The 20453-nt window shown below is 32.8% G+C and overlaps 1 protein-coding gene across 1 annotated transcript; it reads right to left on the bottom strand.

Annotated features, from left to right (window-relative positions):
• Window positions 1-14278: 14278 nt before the first annotated feature.
• Window positions 14279-20341, bottom strand: LOC133177000 (uncharacterized). The gene is made up of 10 exons (XM_061312076.1): window positions 20204-20341; window positions 19932-20028; window positions 19567-19622; window positions 16786-16996; window positions 16236-16543; window positions 15862-15990; window positions 15656-15755; window positions 15406-15480; window positions 14968-15110; window positions 14279-14744 (listed from the first exon to the last, which is right to left on the bottom strand). The coding sequence occupies exons 1-10, from the start codon at window positions 20333-20335 to the stop codon at window positions 14409-14411; spliced, it is 1587 nt and encodes a 528-aa protein (XP_061168060.1). The 5' UTR covers window positions 20336-20341; the 3' UTR covers window positions 14279-14408.
• Window positions 20342-20453: the final 112 nt, after the last annotated feature.

Raw genomic sequence — 20453 nt, 5'->3', positions numbered from 1 at the left:
GGGGTATTGTTATTTTGTACTTCCAATTACTCCTTCATTTTTGATCATTAATTTTGTGTAATGTTTGCAGGGGGTATTGTTATTCACTACTTGTAACTGTTCCTTCATTTTTTATCATTATTGTAATGTTTGCAGGGGGTATGGTTATTTTGTACTTCTAATTACTCCTTCATTTTTAAAGAAAGTGCTCTTTGTAGTTTTTGGTATGTGTCTTTATTTTTACCATGTCAAAGAGAAAATGTCAAATTTAATAAGATATTTTTTTTTTTGGATTGTGATTAAACCATGACATTATATTACAATATATACTTTCTAGTAATATATTATGTGTTATGTATTATACTCTCTTTTGTTTATAGGTATTGTGTTTATAAATGTATTGATATTACTAGTATTTTTCATTTTATACTGTATGCCTTTATGTTGTTTATAGAATATATATAGATATATATAATAAATTGAATATATATTTTTTTTTTATTTATTTTTATTTTTGAATATATATTCAATTGAAAATGTTTTTTTAATTGTTGGGATGATTTGTATGTTAATTGAAACATTTCATATAAAGACTAATGCATACATAGGTTATCAGAAAATTAGCTTGTTTAGTAATTTCATCATAAATGAATACAGAAAAAAGGGTGGTTTAAGGTTTTATTATCAATAACTATTTATGCCAGCCATTCTATTACTATTACAAAAACACACAGAAGATTCATCCTCATAGATTTATTACCATTAAATTGGTCAGGTGGGAGAAAATGGAGAGCCATTATAGACTTTATTGTATATTTTACATAAAATCTCAAGAGGTTTATTTAAATCAGTGGTGGGTCACAGTGAGTAATGAAGAACTTCAGATTGAACACAAAAGATAAAATGTAGCGTATCATTTAATAACAGATTAATGAGAAGTACTTATGTAGATTTTTATTTAAATGTTCTTATGAAAAAAAATTAACAGAGAAATGTCCTTAACGTGGAATATTTTGACAGTCCTTAAGAGCTACATGTATTTTCTGCAATCACTTAAACTTCTTTGTTTAAGTGATTCATGATTCTAAGCATGATCACCAATTCTGATGAAACTTTGCTTATTATTACAATATAACTACTTGACACCAGAAACATATATCGAATAAAATTTGGTTGCTATGTGTCTTGGTTGCCATGGTAACAGCTGAAAAAGTTTGAAAATTTGAGATTTTCACTTACTTTGAATCTTTATAGAATCTTAATAAAGACTAAGAAAACCAAACAAACCATTCTCACAAAATCATGACACCTTGTTGCCACTTATGCTGTAAAAAACTAGAATCTATTTCTAAGTAAATGGTAACCATGGGTACATTTAGAATACATTTTAAATACTAAAAATTGCGGGAAAATGCTCAATATTCACTTATGTTTTCTACTTCGCCAACTGTGAAATTGATTTGAAAACCATTTTTGTGTATACTCGCACGTTGAAATTTTCGCGGAGAAACTCGCGCTAAAGCGACGTCACAATGAGGCTACAAAGACTTGCATGTAGGTATAATTTTCATGAAGCGCTATAGCGCGCTTCATGAAATATGCCTACGTGACAAGTCTGTGTGATTTACACACCAATAACTTACACAAAACTTAAAAACATTTCTTAAATGTGTCTTGTTACATGATCAAACTCAATGAACAACTAAAAGAACAAGCATTCTGAGAGTATTGCATTAGCAATACTAGTCCCCTACCGGCAAGTGTAATCTGGTTCCCGTTAAGAATTGAAAATGCCATAATTCTGTCAAAAATTAATGAAGCGGGACAAAATGCAAACTTGGTCTATAACTAATCAAGGTAAAGCCACATACCAAAAATCAGCTCAATATCTACAAGCGTTTAGAAGAAAATTGTGGAAAACCCCTAAAAATTGAAAAGGCCGTAATTCCGTCAAAAATCAATGAAGCGGAACGAAATGCAAACTTGATCTGTAACTCATCAAGATACACTCACATACCAAAATCAGCTCAATATCTGCAGGCGTTTAGGAAAAAAAGTGCGGAAAACCAAGTGGGACAGACTGACAGACAGACAGACGGACGGACAGACTCAGAGGAAACCTATAGTCACCTCCGGTTTCACCGGTAGGGGACTAAAAACAATAAAAATATCTGACTTTAAATTATTAGGTATTGGCAATATTCTAAAAACAACTTTCATGGTTGCCATGGTAACACAGTGTAGCCATACAAAATTTGTTGCTATGTTTTGATTAACCCTACTTTCTTGCAGAAAAACATGTAAATTCAAGACTGACATATATACATCGTTAGAACCTTATAACACAGCTTAAGAAAAAAAATGAAATTAACTGCTTCTTTGCCTTGTAACCATGAAAACAACGTACCAGTGGCTTAATTAAGGGGAAGAATGACCTTGAGCTGAAAAAATACTTGTCATTGATGTTTTTTGTTTCTTTAGGAATTTAATTATCCTTTAATCCAGAAAAATTATTTGACTCACCTTGAATAGTACTTATGTGATAGAACTAAAGTTGAATATCATATATTGATGAAGTTTGATGAAAAAATAACTCTGCGATGGTAACCAAGAAGAGAAAAATTTGCAAACTTTACGTGGCAGATTCTTGCATCCAGTTATCGATTGTGTGTTAGTCATAATTGAAAGTCAGGTTAGTTGTTCATAAACATCAATCATAAAAGTTTTGGGAATCTATATACAAGGGTAGGTATCGAAAGAAACAAAATATTTTTCAGCTTTTTATACAAATTTTTTCCGCTGATTTCCCCAGCAACGCTCTATTTAAAGAATTTAATTAGAATGTTTTGAAATGTAAAATTAGGACCACACCAACGCTTTTAAAATTAATCTCCACCTATAGATAGAAATCTGATTTTTTTTTTAAAGATAGGATCAAATATAAACATACAGAGAGTAAATTTGAAATTCCTTCAGGGTATTAAAACCATGGCAACCATTGTCAATCAATAAGAGATAACATATATATCCTTGGTGTATGTTACAAGGATCTATCTCTATTATTTGGTTGCATTTCAACCTATAATTGCTTTTAATTTTGAGTTTACACTGTATGACTTTGCAAAGATGAACGAATAAAATTATTACTTTTAAATACTTTGTTTCCATAGTTACACATGTAATAGTTGATTTCCCACATGTGTTTATCATGCATTTAGGACATCAGACCTTCAACCTTTGGAAACAGTTCTTGCACTTGTTTGCATTGCTGTAAACATTAGCTATGGGATTCTGAACATGTTGAAAAATGCTATATTTATAACGTTAGGGCATGTTGCCATGGTAACCAGGGCATATAGCAACCAATTTTTACCATGTGTAAGTTTACGGTATCAAAGACTTTCATCAAACAGAGTTAGAAGAAATTCTAAGACTATGTGCGCCACAGCTCCTATATGAAATTTCAAGTCATTACAGAAAATGGCTCTTAATTGGTAACTTTCTGATGAACAAAGGTTATAAAAGTTATATTGAAGTCATTTACGTTGTATATATAAGATTTACGTCATCAAGGAAGTTATTCCCCTCTGTTTGGCCACAGATGAGATTGAAGTTGGCAAGACATTGTCCTCTTCTCGGCGTTTTAACTGTATCTCACATGATGTATATAGATAGAACACATTAAATGAGTGTGAGTACTCATAAATAAATTTGCATTCTTGATGAGGACAGTACTTAAAATGAACAGGAACTCAATGATATACAGAGTACTTCCCTAGGAATATTGTAATGACTGCAATGAAATATGATGTCATAAATGATAATGAAGTAAAATTTATTTCCTTAACAAGAGGCTCAAGGGCCTTATTGGTCACCTGAGTGTAAACTATAATACAACACTCTAAAGGATCCGTAGCACAAAGTAACCCAATAGATGAAGATTTGTTACCCAAAGATTATCAGAAAATGAGAAACAGGATGATCGGGGATAAACAAAATACTTAGTAGCAAAACATACCGTAGAGCTATTTACTTGCCTGTACTTGTCAATGATACTTCCCATTTACAACTATCCCCACACAGACTGTACAAAACAATAGTGCTATAGCACATATAATAAACCCAATCATGTTCTCTCCCCCATTGGCATGTCTTGGTCTTTGAAGACTATTTAATGTACTAAGTTAAAGTATTTTTGTCTCTTTTATATTTATCTATTATTTACAATTCTATCTGACCATTAAAAACTATGAAAGTACTTTTTGTATTATACATATAAAAAAAAAAACGTGCATACTTTTTTTTATTGAAATGAATTGTCAATTACATTATTTACAGTGATCAATTTATCATATGTGAATAACAAAGCGGAATAACTTTTCTCAGTAGAGTACAAATTTCCATACAAGATTAATAGAACCCTGTTTAGCACCAGAACACTTAACCCAGTGGTCCAAATTTTTGGATATCTAGTAAAATTCCCTTGCTCAGTGCAACTTTAATTTGGCTCTTAGATGCCCAGGAACAGATAAGATTTTTAAAAGAATTAATACATTTTTACTATGTCATCAATAGAGCCCTGTTCTAACACCGAACTCTGACCCAGGGACCAAGAACTTCACGAATTTGAAATAGACACCCTTGCTCATCTGCACATAAGTTTATCTGCTAAATTCCCAGGAGCAGAGAAAACTTTTGAAGAATTAATGCATTTTCACTGTATATTTATAAAAGTCCCACCTTAACACCAGAAACCCTGGCCCAAGGACCAACACATTCAAACTTTTGGAGGAGGCAACCTTGCTCCTCAAACCATACACTTAGTTTGTTTGCTTAATTTCCTTGAACAGAGAAGAAGACTTTAAAGTTCAATATACTAGTACATGTATAATCAATAAAGCCCAGTGCTAGCATCAGCCTTTGACCCAGGGGTCACGAAATCCACAACTTTGAAAGAGGCACCCTTGCTCGTCATAACTATGTACTTAAATTTATTTGTTCAATACCGCGGATCAGAGAAGAAGATTTTCAAAGAAATGATGCATTTTTACTACATAATAAATATAACCCGTCCTAATGACCTGACCTTGGGGCCATGCAATTCACAATTTTGAAAGAGGCACTCCTGCTCATTGTAACCACGCACTTAGTTTGTCTGCTTATTATACAGGATGAGAGAAGATTTTTCAAAGAATTAATGTTTTTTCCACTATATCATCAATAGAGCCCATCCTAATTCCAGACCTCTGACCCTGGGCCGGGGCCATGCATACCACTATTTTGATAGTGGTTTTATGCTTATTACAATCATGCCAACAGTTTGACTGCTTGTTCTCCAGGAGAAAAGAAAAGGATTTTTAAAGATTGCATTAATTTTTATGGTTTTCCAGCCACTCGGGCTGCCCCCCCCCCCCTGGGGGGGGGGGGCTCTGAAATTCACAATTTTTGTTCCCCTTCACTCATATATGCTGTGTGCTAACCTTGGTTGAAATTGGTTCAGCGGTTTCAGAGAAGACGCTGAAAATGTTCAACTGTTAACGCACGAAAACAGATAAACGAAACCTGAGTGACTAAGCAGGTGACCTAAAAAATCGAAAATTAAGACAAGGTTTTCTTTGGTGTAAATGATATCTTGTCCTAGAAATTATTTTGGTGATTTCTATCCTCAGAACGTTGTTAAATGATCATTGTCTTACACAGATTTTTTATTCAGCCTGGTGTATACCAGTGTTAATAACGCATTGTCTCAACTCAGTATTGGAAACTTGTACATTGTGTCGTGGCTGTTTTTAAAAGAAAAGCCTTGAAACCATTTTAATTTTTTTTCTCGTGTTCTTTAAGTATCATTGTTACAGAAATCCCAAAAGCATTACAGGTGAACATGCACTTAAAAACGTGATCTATTGTACTTTGCGTAAGTAAAGTTAATGGTTATTAGAGTCATCTTGTAACTTTAAATGTACAGTCTCTTTTCTCTGCATGTATCATATTCTTTTCAAACAGGTTAATTGCCTTTTTTAAATGGAATTTTACAACTTTAACAAAAAATGTTGACTGTGAAGAACATTATATAGGTTTTTGATATCGACTATTTTCTCGACTTTGTAAATTTTAAGATATTTTTTTTTAGTGTATTTTAGTATCTAAACACATAGCTTAATTAAAAATCAAAACAAAAAGTGGGGGTCAATATGCTTCTTATGGTGCTACGGTACATTTAATATGACCTTTCTGCACTGAAATTATGTCTTGAACATAAATCAGTTTTCCCTCCAAGATTTTTTTTTTATCAAAATAAACCATGGGACAAAATATACTCTTATTCTATCTCAAAAAGACACATTAAATTGTGACAAAGAAAGTTTCAAATTACTTTGCATAATCAATTATTTGACCTTTCTGCACTCACAAACGGTCATAATTCTGGCATTAAAAATTTAACAACCAAGAAAATTATTTTAAAGTCTCAAACTTTTGCTGAATTTAAACAGAATGATCAAAGTTATCTAATATATTCAGAAAAGAAAATCAAAAGCGGGTGTCTATACTGTAAATTTTTAGATATTACTTAAAAAAATGTTAATTTTAAGTTAAAATTAGCTCTATTTTTTTCTGGACTTTCAAACTATATTTGCTGTATTTGTCACAGTATGATGATATAATTCATAAAAATTAATTTGATAAATATTTTAGGACCAGCATAAAACATTTCACTGCACAAAATAACTCTGTGTAAAGCCTGCATGGAAAAATAGGAATCAAAACTTAATAGTATTGTAAATACTTCGAAAGAGAAAAATTGGTCATTTTCTTCTGAAAAACCAAATGAAGTTCCTCACTAAGTGCTTTTTGTATGGAATTTAGTCGTGGGTTTTTATTTGAATATACATTAATTTGCATTGTAGAATCCAAATTTAATGTAAGAACTTTTATTACATCTTCAACAGTGAAATACTGTGATTTATTTATTGAATAAAAGTGGTATTCTCTCACAGTGTGAAAGGATACCAAAAATGATATTCTCTCACAATGTGAAAGGATATCAAAGTAAGTAAAAAATAATTTCTGGCCTGTCATAAGATAGAAATAGTAACTAAGCATCTTGATAGAGCTAAAACTGCAAATTTCTTCCCAAATATGTTGCTAAAATCCTTGTACTATGTAATGTTTTCAATCACACAACTTCTAAGCTATGACGTCTCAACCGTTCAACTATGACGTCAAGCCTATGGTGTTAAGAAAAGACAGAGGCAAAGGGAAAATCAAAGAAAATGTAATAAACAGAAAATTCAATGTTTTGTAGATGAATATGGAATTTATTTCACTCGTGAGACAGGATTTTTTGATATTTTCACTCGTGCTTCGCACTCGTGAAAATATCAAAAAATCCTGTCCCACTCGTGAAATAAATTCCATATTCATCTACAAAACATTGAATATCCTCTATATATATATGATGCAGAATTTTATAAATAAGGTGGAGAAAAAAATCTGCTCAAAAGCTCAGGATCGAACCCCCTTAATTGCATAAATATGAACAAAAGCTGGATAAGTTCAAATTTTCTCTTGCACCACAGTTTGATATATTTATGTTCCATGTTGACATAATATTTTGTATGTCGACATAATCTAAAGAACACTTGTATACAGGGGAAGAAATTAACAGTGAACAAGTAACCTTTTAATTAATGTGATACTTTCTCAGTTTGGTAATGGTATTTGTGCACAGGGAATTGAATAATTCGAAATCGGCTCCTCCATTTTATGAAAACGGCCTTCAATTTTTTTCTTGAACTTTCACGAACAGATAAACATATTCAACATGTAAGTCTAACATTTAACTTTTTTCTATGAAAGACAATAAAGTATTTAAAAATGATATCAACGCATTTCTTATTAAATTCTTGCACTCGAAAGGAAAATGTACATGTAGAAAATGGCTTAAAAATGCACGTAGAAGATTTGCAAATATCACTTGTTCCAAAAAATATCAACTCCAAATGTGCAACAGTCATAAAACGTATTTAGATATCAATTCAATTCAATTCAATTTATTGATTCAACAAACATGTTGGCATACAACCATGTTACATAAACAGAATGAAAAGTACAATGTTATTAGTATGCCTTACAACTTTATACATAATCATTTGGCAACCAGTATAATATGAACAGAGATAAATTGATTAATGTATCAAATATGTATTATTGCGCTCTATTTTTTGGAACGCAATTTAAAACATTCATGTAAAAATTCACATAGCCTTCTAGAATGAACTTCATTGTCAGGATTACAAAATACCTTGCAATGTTTTTCCTTCAACGTTATCATCTAAATTACAGAGGATAATATTTTTCGTAAATATTTATATTTTATGTAGGACAGTCATATATGAAATTTATTTCATTTTCTACAACAGTTTTACGAAAGTGACAAAAAAGAGATTCTTTTGGGATACAAAGCTTTAATATCTGCCTGTTTCAATTTCTAAATGGTGTACAGATATTTTCTTGTTAATTTAGAACGTGCATGTTTATTAATTGGAAATTTCAAGTAGTCTTGTAATTTATAGTTCTTTCTAATTTGACTGTAAAATAATAATTTACTACATTTGGAGAATTCAATGTTCGGAAGTTGAAAATTTACATTTTTATATAGAAATTCTTCAAACAGCTGTTAAATGTATTATCAGCAATATCTAATGATGGAAGTTTAAGTTTCTTTTTTAATTTATCAATCTGACCCTGCCAATTACCTTCACACCATTAATATATAGATTGTCGCCTTCTAAGAAAGCTGCAATAAGAATTTGATTTCTAATTCCATTTTTATTATTATGGTTTTTAGTCTCTTTTAATATTTAAACATAGAGATAAAGCTTTGCAACAAATGGGGAGTGTTCCTAGCTCATATTTAATGGCTAAATCTATATCTTTTCAAAAGGTTGTTGATCACAATTGTTTATATTAATGTTAAAGTCTGAATCCATATCTCGGAACCATACAAAATGAAGTGAAGAATATAGTTTTAAAAGATATTTTACAAATAGATGTAAGTTATTATGAAATTATTATGCATAAAAAGCTTTTCTTGCGCGGTCAGCTAGCTGTTCAGCTGCTTACTTAAGTTTACCATTATAAGTAAAAAATAATTCCCAGATAATTATATTCATGTTCAAGATGAACTATTGAATGATTATAATAAAAACAATGTTGAGCTGTGTCAATTTTCTTATTTGAAAAAAACCAATGCCTTATAGTTATAAATGATTTTTGATTTCAGCCAATCAACGATCCGAAAGAGCAACAAAATAAGCATAACAAACATGTACGTTCACTTTTTGGTTAAAGGTGGTTATAAAGTTCAGAACAATGTACTTAACCTATAAATAATCACGTTCCTAGATCTTTTAAAAGACGCACTATACAGTACGTACATGTATTATAAATTATCAATCCACGTTATCTCTCTACCGTTTTTTTTCTGCGATGCATTTTAAGATAGCCTTTAATAATTGCAGTAACCCTGATTGTTAGTACTGCAAACAGGGATATTATTTAATAATGTTTATAAACAAAGGACGATTTTTACAGAGTTGATTTATTGAGGAAATACTCACTGCTTTCAACTTCCTGAATCCGAGGGTATAAAAAAAAATCCATTCACGTTTTTGTAATAAATGTACATATCATTACTTGCTCGTTAACTGTCAAGTGTTTTGTTTAGGCAAGTGAATGTTTTAACCTGCATTTGATTTTCAGCTTCACATTTGCTGCACTTTCCATAAAACAACATCTTTACGCTGTGTATAATTTAAAAGGACCACACTGCACTTAGCACTAAAAAAAAAAAAAAAACATTCCTTAACAAACTTTTTTCTTCAGGTTTGTGAAATTCATTTTATTATTATTTACTTTTTTGGCCAGTTGGGATTCAGGGAAATAATAATTCATAACACACGTGAATTATTGGCCTGAAAAAAAAAATGCATTTCCGCTGGGCAAATGGTACAGCCAACTATGTAGCTGAAGGAAATAATATGAAATGCATTAATTAGCAAACAAGGACACAATTGGGGAAAAAAAGACACGAAGGAGTCTCTTCAGACATAACTGAAATATTTAAAAAAAAAATTATGCGTTTTAGTAAGTACGCATCATTCAACTTGGTGCCTTTAAGACACCGGGACACTAGAGCAATCTAGTCGTTATAATCTCATTGTGACCGACAGGAATGTGCCGAGTCAACTTGGGGTATATGGGCTGTAAACTGAGTCGGAATAATCTTATACACAGTTCAGTAAAATTCATAATAAAAACCTCACACCCTGTAAATGCTTCATCTTTGTCCCTTAATTAGTTTTCTGTGGGTTCTTTATTGGACACGATTCCAAATGTTTCCATATGTAAAGCTCTTGCTATATTTTGTAAAGCTCTTTGGTCCAAATCCTTACTTTCAATCACAAAGTTTCTGTTATTGTCTACGTTGGAACCTGTTAATCCGTCATTATCGTTGTGTTCTATGGCTTGTTTTTCTGATGGTTTCTCAGTCGATGGACACTGTTGAAGCAGTATCTTTTCATCGTGGTGAAACCCTCCCTTCTTCGCCAATTCGAGAGCTTCCTTCAAGTAACCCTCGGAAATGTCTTGCTTTCCTCTGTGGTTATAATATTTTGCTTTGGCTCTATAAAAATGCATACGCCTGCGTATGTCTATAACTGAATCGAATTGTTCTGTTTCTAACAAGCACGAATTGGCATTTTCCAAGTCCTGTTCATCAACCACAGCCCCTTCAATAGTTTTGCCGTCGCTGTTTAGTCCCAGAAGACAGCACGTTTTCTTATCCAGGTAAATACAACGCCAATTATTACGAGCATCCTCGTTTTCATTCTCGAAATATCGAATTCCTGATTCAATAAAATCGAGTATTTCCCTTTTCAGATTAGTATTCGAATTTTGAGCATACAATTCAAGCTTGATATTTACAAGGGCAAATATAATATTTCCAATATCCTTACCAGACATGTATAATGTTGCATCACCTAATGCAAGTGAAAGATATTGCAATCCTTTCTCAATTTTGTCCCCTTGAAACAATGACACGCCAAAACGGCTCTGATAACGAATCCTTGTCAATGTTGGATGTGCTGTTTTAGAAATGAGATACTCCATGCTCTTGAACTCCTCTTTTCCAAACAGAGACTTGCGGTTCTCATTATGAGTTCTATACAGCACAACCAGGGCATCGAGCAACACAAAGCAACAGTCGGCATACTTTCGCTCTTCTATGGGGTCCAAACTTCCACGCTTGATTGCGTTAAGTAACGTCCTGCTCCATGCCTCAAATTTTGTCATGCAATCTCTTGCCTCTGCATTATGAATCTTCATCTTCACTTTATCTGAAAAGTGTTCAATGAGTTTCTGACTCTCCATATCCAGACCGCAAGCAGGGGGTATAGCGTACATCTTTGCCTTCGGAACAGGTTGTGAACCATTTTCCAGTTCTCTACAGAGATCCTCGTGTCCTGAATCCTCTAAACACTGAAGGATGATCCCCGAACTGCATTTCCTGTAAAGTTTTAACAGCAGCCTAGAACACTCTTCTCTTGTGTTTCTTGATAACAGTTTTTCATAGTCTTTCAGCTGAATCACACCACCGTCCAGCAACGCCTTTGCAAAACATGGGAGTTGGATATTTTCAGCCAAGTACGAATGATACTTAATTGAAATTGTGGTATCCCTTTCGACCATATTGCAAATCCATGCTCATGAAACTACACATATAATCGCCATGACTTTTTGTAAACTTAGATTGACACAGATATGCACTTCGTCAAAAGCCTCAAGGATGAAGGTTGATAAGGTTCGGTGAGTTTAGTTGAGTGTCGTGTATCACAGCACTTTACATACACTTGCAATATTTAAAGGGTGTCCAACAAAAGAATTGCATTTTTATAAAGAAAGCCTTGATTTGTAAATTCTAGAAAGTACTAAACATGTCATAGTCATGACCATCAGAAATTCGTCACGAAGATAAATAGCGATGATATTTTTTAAGACTTGGTAATAATAAAACTTCCGCTTTGGTTGGTGTCACATGACTGGAAATAACTTCATGTAGTGAAACTAATCCAGAATTTAAAGGTCCTTTTTTGTAAAGTGGTATGTCAGAATGCAATAGACAAATGGATCAAAACTGAAAGTTTATCATTAGGTCTATCATAAAAATAACAAAATGTGGTTGTTAAACTCGTGGTCAAGTTGTGATGTGAACACTAGTTCATGGACATGCTATTTACAATTCTCTGTTCAGACAGAGAGAAACAGACAGGACAACAACATTATGTCCCCTATCTTCGAGACATAAAATCCATTCCCGATCTTCGAGGCATAGAAACCATAAAAATAAACTTTTTGTAACTGGTCTACATTCTGCTGAAATACCCATGATTTATTAAAATTCTGTCTGCGTAAAGTGGGTAAAGCTAGCTACAAGTAACTGGCTACTAGTAACTGACTAAAAATGAGAATAAAGCTAGCTACTAGTAACTCGCTACGACAAGTGGGTAAAGCTAGCTATTAGTAACTAGCTACGACAAATGGGTAAAGCTAGTTACTAGTAACTGGCTACTAGTAAAAGACTCAAAATCAGAATAAAGCTAGCTACTAGTAACTAGCTACGGCCAATGGGTAAAGCTAGCTACTAGTAACCTGCTAAAACATATCAATTAAGCTAGTTACTAGTAGCTGGCTAATAGAAACTGAATTTAAACGTAATTCTAGTAACTGGTTACATTACAAATATTAATTTAAAGAAAAAAATAATGTATTGAATGCCTTTAAAAAAAATAAATAACAATCTTGTATTTTGTTTCGCTAGTCAAAATATCTTATATAAAAATATGCTACTTTTGATCTATACTTGCAGTTTAATACTATTGTTGCGTATGCATTTTCAGTTAGTCATATCTTAGAAGAATCGTCAGTGTTCAATTTCTTTTATATATTTCGAAGACATAACTTCCGTCAGAACAGCCTTCTATTTCTTTTTTTTATTTCACAAACGTTAATTATTTTGTTACAAGTTGTTTAAAAAGTTTATTGATCAAAATAAAATTATATTCTAATCAAAACATATAAAATGTGGTATAACATATACCAATATATACAATGGATTTAACAACGTAAATTTGTTTAGTACAGTTTCATAATATACATATATGTGCTTTGCAGCGTAAATTTGTACAAAAAGTTAACGTCTCCCAAGCAGGTAGATATTTAGAGAGCAGATATATATTGATACAGCTGACAAAAAATTCTTCAAGGTTCTCAACATGACATATTACTAACGATTTATATTTATCTTTTGATATCTCTTCAGCTACTACAGAAGTTTTGTGAGACATACGTAAAGTTTGCGATACAAATATTAACATCATTGAAGTAACTGGTTCGTAATTGATTCATATTTCACAAAACGCGCTAGTAGCTGAAGATATCACTACAGATATCTTGGCAACTTCAGTGCAAGATCATGTGGAGAACCAAACAGGAAGTTTATGTCAGCAATATAAGTAGATATTAGCTAAATAAGAATCCTGGTACTTCAATGATATCAACATTTGTATCCCAAACTTGCATTATACTACATAAAAAGTACGATTAGCTGAGTATATCACTACAGATATCTCGATAATTTCAGTGCCAGATCATCGAACGGAATACATGTCTTCGAAATTTATAAAAGAAACGGCACACTAACGGTTTTTCTAAGATATGACTAATTCAAAATGCATACGCAATGATAGTATTAAACTGCAAGTAGAGATTAAAAGTAGCATATTTTAATATAAAAATTTGACTAGCGAATCAAAAATACGAGATTGTATTTAATTTTTTTTAAATGCATTCAATACATTACTTTCTTTTCTTCAAATTAATATTTGTAATTTTAAGCCAGTTACTAGAAGCTACGTACCTTTACTCACATTGCAAGCCAGTTAGTAGTAGCTAGCTTTACTCACATGTCGTAGCCAGTTACTAATAGCTAGCTTCATTCACATTTTAAGTCAGATACTAGTAGCCAGTTACTAGTAGCTAACTTTACCCACTTATCGTAGCCAGTTACTAGTAGCCAACTTTACCAACTTGTCGTAACTAGCTACTAGTAGCCAGTTACTAGTAGCCAACTTTACCCATTTGTCGTAGCCAGCTACTAGTAGCCAGTTACTAGTAGCTAACTTTACATATCTGTCTGCGTATTACTAAAAATAAGCAAACATGCATAATACGTTGTGGAATGCATAATTCTTTATTTCTTTCCGTGATCACCACTATCAACAAATACAAATCAATTAAACGAAGAACAATTTACAACTATTTTTTGAGCATGTACGTATTTAGATAAAACGCCAAAAACTTCAAGCATCCTAGTTCAAACTGGAGGCACATCGCATGTCGCTGTCTGTTTTGGGAGGATTAATAAAGAGGTTCGAACAACATCGTGCCTTTTGAGACCAAGTCGTCTGGTGATTCAGGGGGTTGATTCTGCGTCTGGTATAGAGACGGGGACCTGGCATCCAAGGGCATACGACAAAGGCCTCCTCTTCTTTGTGCGGGGAATAAGCACGGTACACAATACGGAAATTTTCTAGCAACTTTTTCGGGCGAATGGTATCCGCGTAAAGTTTTTCCCAGTGTTCAAGAGAATGCACGACACATGCTTTTTGCATATTGTGGTAGAATTCATCCATTGCTTTTCTGGCCTAAAAAGAAAACAAAAAAGATTATATATCTTCAATAAAATATTTTTCCTTGGTATAGGGGTAAAATAAAATCTAAGTTTAAATGAAAAACTCAAACTTTAATCTATAGCGCTTTCGTCCCATGCTTTATCAGTAGATTAGAAATTAAAATAATTATTTACTTTTAATAATGTACTATATACATTAAATAGTTAGCAATAGGGAGATGAAACATTACACCCACCTGCTCTCTGATGTTAGGCAGATCGTCAATGGTGGGACGATGCTGTCTGGGATACTTGATTTTTAAAACCGGAAGTGGCACAAAGACTTGTTCTATCTTTGGTATTGTCCATCCGCAATGTTTCTTCCATTTCGGTTCTGCATCTAAAATAAAGTTAACATTATTGATCCGATAGTCAAAGTATATAGTCTTCTCCATGTTACTTGATTCAACATATCTCTTAATTCAATTTTACATTTAGTGCAAAATTAAATACTGACGTTTTGTATACTTACAAACCTATATGTTCGATTGAGATACATGTTTTACACACTATTTTAATGAAATGTTACACAGGAAATTTGTTCTGCTAAATTTCTTTTTATTATTGAATTTGCTTCATTAAGTAAAATGAAAATGAAACGATCGCTGCATATTTAACTGTTTAGTTGCATATACCTTTGGGTTTTTCTTCTTTAATGTTTTCAAAGGGAGTGGTTTTTATACCAAAGGACATTTTGAACTTTTTGTTCACTGCAATAAAAAACAAACCAATGACAACATAACTAATGTCGATTTCCAGAAAAACGGTATAATACACGTGCATTCTACAAACACTGTTTTCGAAGCTGTTAGAAGAAAACTTTTGAAATGCAGTGAATTTGCAGAAAAGGATTTAATAAGTGAAAACATTTGTATTCCTCCTTACTGATCTGTCTTCTTATCTTATTGATGAGATCACCACCAGGAAGTTTGGTCACTATACTCTCCCTGCCAAGCCCTCCTGGAAACCTCCTGTTGGAGAATTCCTGAAAAATTGTTGATAGCTCTGTATACACAAAGGCATTCTATCGTCATAAAAATACATTGTCTGGAAAATCAGGAACATTCATTTTTTGTTGAATCTTTATTTACCGGTGCCGATGAATCATTTTTCAGTTCTTCTCTGACTTCGGGTTGATCTTGTGTCGATCTTTTAGGCGGCGTGACGTTGACCAGGTCTGTTTTAAGCTTGTATTTACTTGTGAAATCTTTATTGCCAAACTGTAGATATTAAATTTAAAACTTTTTAAATGAAGTATTGTTTTTTCATAGAGCAGAGGTCTTAAAATTGCAATTTTTATTTATTTATTTATTCATTTTTTGGCTTGATAATCTTTTTTTTAAAGATAACTCTCCATATAATTCTATTGTACTACAGAAAGACTATGTACAATATTCTTCTGATGTCTTTGGTCACGTCGGGCGATAACTATTTTGTGTAGTGAGACCAACTGGATTCCTGTTACCTGTCCTGGTCGATGCATGGTTTTCATTTTCCTTCCTGTTGTCGGAGAAACAAACTGCAGAGGTTTTGCGTACGGCGAATCCGTGTTTCGCGCGTTTTCCTGCATTTCTTTCATTTGAAGTGCAAGTTGACGATCAGTAAGGCCAACCAGACGTAAACCTGCAGTGTAGTGGCTTAGGACATGCGGTTGTCGTTTGGTGATATACCGGAAGTCTTCACCAAGACTCCGCTTTAGAGAGAACTGAGTGATGGCCGTGTAGAACAACCTCTGACGACGGGAAAATATTCCTTTCTTCCTCTTGTCTGCATCTAAGAAAATAAATACTTTTGAATTTTTAAGTTACATTCTTATGCAGAAGTTGTTGAATGTATTCTATAGACTATGAAGAACTAGTAGAGAAATATTTAAACCGGATTCAGTATTGCAATTCAACGTTATGATGGAAGATTTCTTTTATTTTCATCAAATCGAATGCTCTTTTGGAATTTTGCTTAGTTTTGTTGAACATAAGTTGGCGTATTTGTCATTTTGCAAGTTTTCTTCAAGTTACCATCTCCTCCAAGTCCCTCTAGAAGTTCTCCTTGGGTCATGTGGAACAGGAATTCATCGAAATCAATTTCTCCGTTGCCATCTTTGTCCAGCTTCTTTAGGACTGTTTCCACTTCTTCTCGTGTGATGTCGCTATCCACTCGCTTCAGACCCTCGTACAAACTGTCTGCATTCAATGTACCAGTGTTGGCGGCATCCAACATATCGAACAGCTTAATGGCGAATAGTTTGGAACAGAGATAGGAAAGTTTCGAAAATAAGAGTTAAGCTCAATTTCATTTTGCACTATTATTCTTTGTTTGACTTCTTTACATAGGGATATTTTTCAGTATGAATATTTTTTAGTTTTATTGTTACTTATCAAATTACGTAAGTTCGTGTCAAACGTGATATTATTTATTACACAAGTATTTACATATTTTTTAATTTCTTCTTCATTACTAATAATTTACTACCTGGGTAAGATGAGGTTTCTTAAACAACTACTTCTAAACTAAATATAGTCTTTCCTTTTTACTCTTAAATTCTCATTATCCAAAGTTGCAGTGTGAAAAGATAGTTCTATTACCAAAAATTCGTGTAAAGGAGTCAGAAAAGTATTCAGTTTCAATAAAAACAGGGAATTTTCGATCATGCAGAAAAGTCGTATCATGCCATGCTTTCCATAAGCCTTAGCATCATACTTTTCATCATCTTATCTGATCTGTTAACTTAATTGACCATTTCTCGTCAAAGTTTAACCGTGTGTCGTCAATCCGTTAGTTACTCAGTAATTTTGTAACATATGCGTTTTCTTCTCAGCTCTTCAGGATTATCCAAAAAAAAATGGGTTTAAGAGGTTAATAAAAAGAAAAATGTTATTTCATGGGGGAGGGGGGTCAATAAGACTTTGTCAAAGGATGTTTGTCCTTTCTTAAACTCTAGCATAGCGTTTTTTGTTTGTTTGTTGTTGAACGTCCCTCTCGAGAATTTTTCACTCATATGGAGACGCCACCACTTGCCAGCGGAGAGCTGCAAATTTTGACCTATACTCGGCACTTAGGGCCACTGAGCAGTGAGGGATCTTTTTCGTGCTAGCACCTACTACACGGGACCTCGGTAGCGTAGTCTCTAGCGTGTTTTAATCATTGTCCTGTAGGCACTGAATGTGGTTAAACATTGGACTCCTAGTGTGGCCTTACAATGTATCTTGATTATGATTCGAAAATATTCTGAAGTAAGTCATTGTGATGATGCTTAACTGTCCATCTATATATGCGACAAACATGACCCTTGTATTAGGGAAAAATGAAGAAAAAAAATCTTGAGAACAGATATTTTATATTTGTTGTATAAATATGCAAGTGTCCTTTGAAAGTACATATATATTCCATGAAGTCACGTCCTTAGCTTAATTTAGGTCTCGGTTAAAGGCTTCATATTAGGTTCACTGTCTGTAAAAGCAATGTGATTCAGGTGATCGTTGTAGCCCACAAGCCTATTGTTTTCTACTCGTTTCTACTATTTAATTATTTATTAATTCTGTTGTATGTACTTTAGGAAGTTGCTCTCTGGTGAATAAAATATTGCATTTTTAACAACTAAAAGTTACCTAATACTAATTTTCGTACTCTCTTTACTTGCATGCAAGTCCTAAAGTTTTTATTTCCTGCCAAGTGTGGGTGTAAAGATCTTTTTGAGTATTTCAACAAAAACAATTGTTACCATACAATATTGAGGATCGATGTCTTCCGGTTTTGTAAAATTAATAAAGTAATTACTACAGATGCTATTTAGAGTTTTCTGATTGGCTATATGTTGTAACTTGATGAAGAACAATTGAATATACAGGAAACATAAGACGATATTGTTATAAAAGAAATGAATCCGGAAAAATACTCAAATGTAACAAATGGTTTTGATTCTCTTACTGTTTAGAATAAATCCAAATGAATGAAAATTTCTATTTCCTTCGTATAAAAAAAACACGTCGGTTGGAAATTGTCGAAAGAAATTGTCTCACGGACCTTAAGGAAATACGTTATTCTTTATCTCCTATTCATAAATGCTTCTGAAAATTATTCTTTATTCGTTTTTCCCCAGAAATACTTAGGTACATTATGCAACAATTGTCATGCTACTCCCAACATAATTTTCGGGGGGGGGGGGGGAGCAAAATTGAATAAATTACGAATTGATTTAATTTTTTTTCCAAATCCCCTTTTTTCGGTTCTAGTTTTTATATAAAAGTTGCAAGATATAATGCAAGAAGAGTCATAATTCAACCGCTGAAAAAATTAAGATTGTATTGTCATAAAAAAAATTAATCACTAAATATAACTTCAAGATCTATCATCTCACTTATAGACGTTTTCTAATATGTACAGCCCCCCCCCCTCCCCGATTTTCAGAGTTTTTAATTTTAAAAAAGTAACCAAAAATGATCCTTCCCTTTTGAAAAAAAATCTTTAATTCGCCCATATTGAGTAGAATATATTGATTTCTTTTCCTGAAAAGGAGAACTGTGAGTCATTTCCACAAAAGAAACCTTGTTTTAATGGTATGTTAGAAAAATCAAGATGTAATCTGGAAGTGTAAAGTTCAAGGAAAATGAAGACGGCAAAAAGGACATGAAATTAGATAACTCTGTTATCATTTTTGTATTTGATACAATCTGCAAACTAAATTTGATTATCTTGTAACCTCCGACAATCAAGCAATTTTATAACATACCTAGAAAATGTAAAATCTTAGTCATTAGATATTAACATGTAAATGTGCCTTGTAAGATTTAACTACTCACATCTTTGAAAGCTGACACATTATCTTCGGTAAGGTCCTCAAACCATTCTGGCAAGTCTACGGAATAATGTTAGTTATATGAAATACATATCCTTAACTAAATAATAATATTCATACACAGTGAAACCCCGAATTTGTTGTGTTCGCAAACTAAAAGAATTTCTCTGCGAAAATTTTAGAAAAATAGTGAAAACTAAGTTCTGATAACAATTTATCTACCATAATTAAGAATTTGCATTATTAAAATGAATAAAGGTTACAGTTAATTCATTTACGTTACAGTTATTGAATAAAAATTAATACGTATAACCAGAAACATAAAAACATTAATTAACATTGTTACTTAAGTCTTTGGTATAACCGTACCTCCATTATCACAAGAAATACTCGAAGGATGTGTCTGTGCGCTAAATCGCCGACTTTCCTCGTGATTTCCACCCGATGTTTCTTGCTCTTCAAAATTCTAAATAAATATACCCGACTTGTAAGTCAACATCACATACAGAGAATTGAAATAAAATGTTATCATTTATTGCGAGTTACTCATTCCTTGAATAATGTAACAATGAAAAACCGAATGAATCCTGGTAAACATTTTATGTTAGAAATTAAATTAAATACAATAAAACGAAACCAACCATTCTGCTTTTAGCTGAGTGAGTCAATTTTCGAAGGAGACCAAGTGCAGGGACATCATCGGATTTTTGCGCCTTAGCCATTTCAGGTTTTGCTTTCTTCTTGTTTTTCTTTATTGGTGGTTTTCTTGCCATGTTTTCCTTTCACCGTGACTCCTTATTATGACCTCACGCATTTATTACATCACTTATCTATGGCGTCAAGGATTAACGGTATTATGACGTCACAGTCTTGAAAAATTATTGAAAATGA

This window comes from Saccostrea echinata, unplaced genomic scaffold (assembly GCF_033153115.1).
Source record: "Saccostrea echinata isolate AGI-Se365-2 ecotype Australia unplaced genomic scaffold, CSIRO_AGI_Sech_v1 ptg000086l, whole genome shotgun sequence".
Lineage (NCBI taxonomy): Eukaryota > Metazoa > Mollusca > Bivalvia > Ostreida > Ostreidae > Saccostrea > Saccostrea echinata.
The sequence above is the reverse complement of the archived record's forward strand: the minus strand, read 5'-3'. Positions and strand labels throughout refer to the sequence as shown.

Coding starts and splice junctions, on each gene's coding strand:
- LOC133177000 (XM_061312076.1), bottom strand. CDS start 20,335: ATGGCAAGAAAACCACCAATAAAGAAAAACAAGAAGAAAGCAAAACCT. Junction 16,997..19,566: donor ATGTGTCAGCTTTCAAAGAT/GTGAGTAGTTAA, acceptor TTCGCCATTAAG/CTGTTCGATATGTTGGATGC. Junction 15,111..15,405: donor TAAAGAAGAAAAACCCAAAG/GTATATGCAACT, acceptor ACTTTATTTTAG/ATGCAGAACCGAAATGGAAG.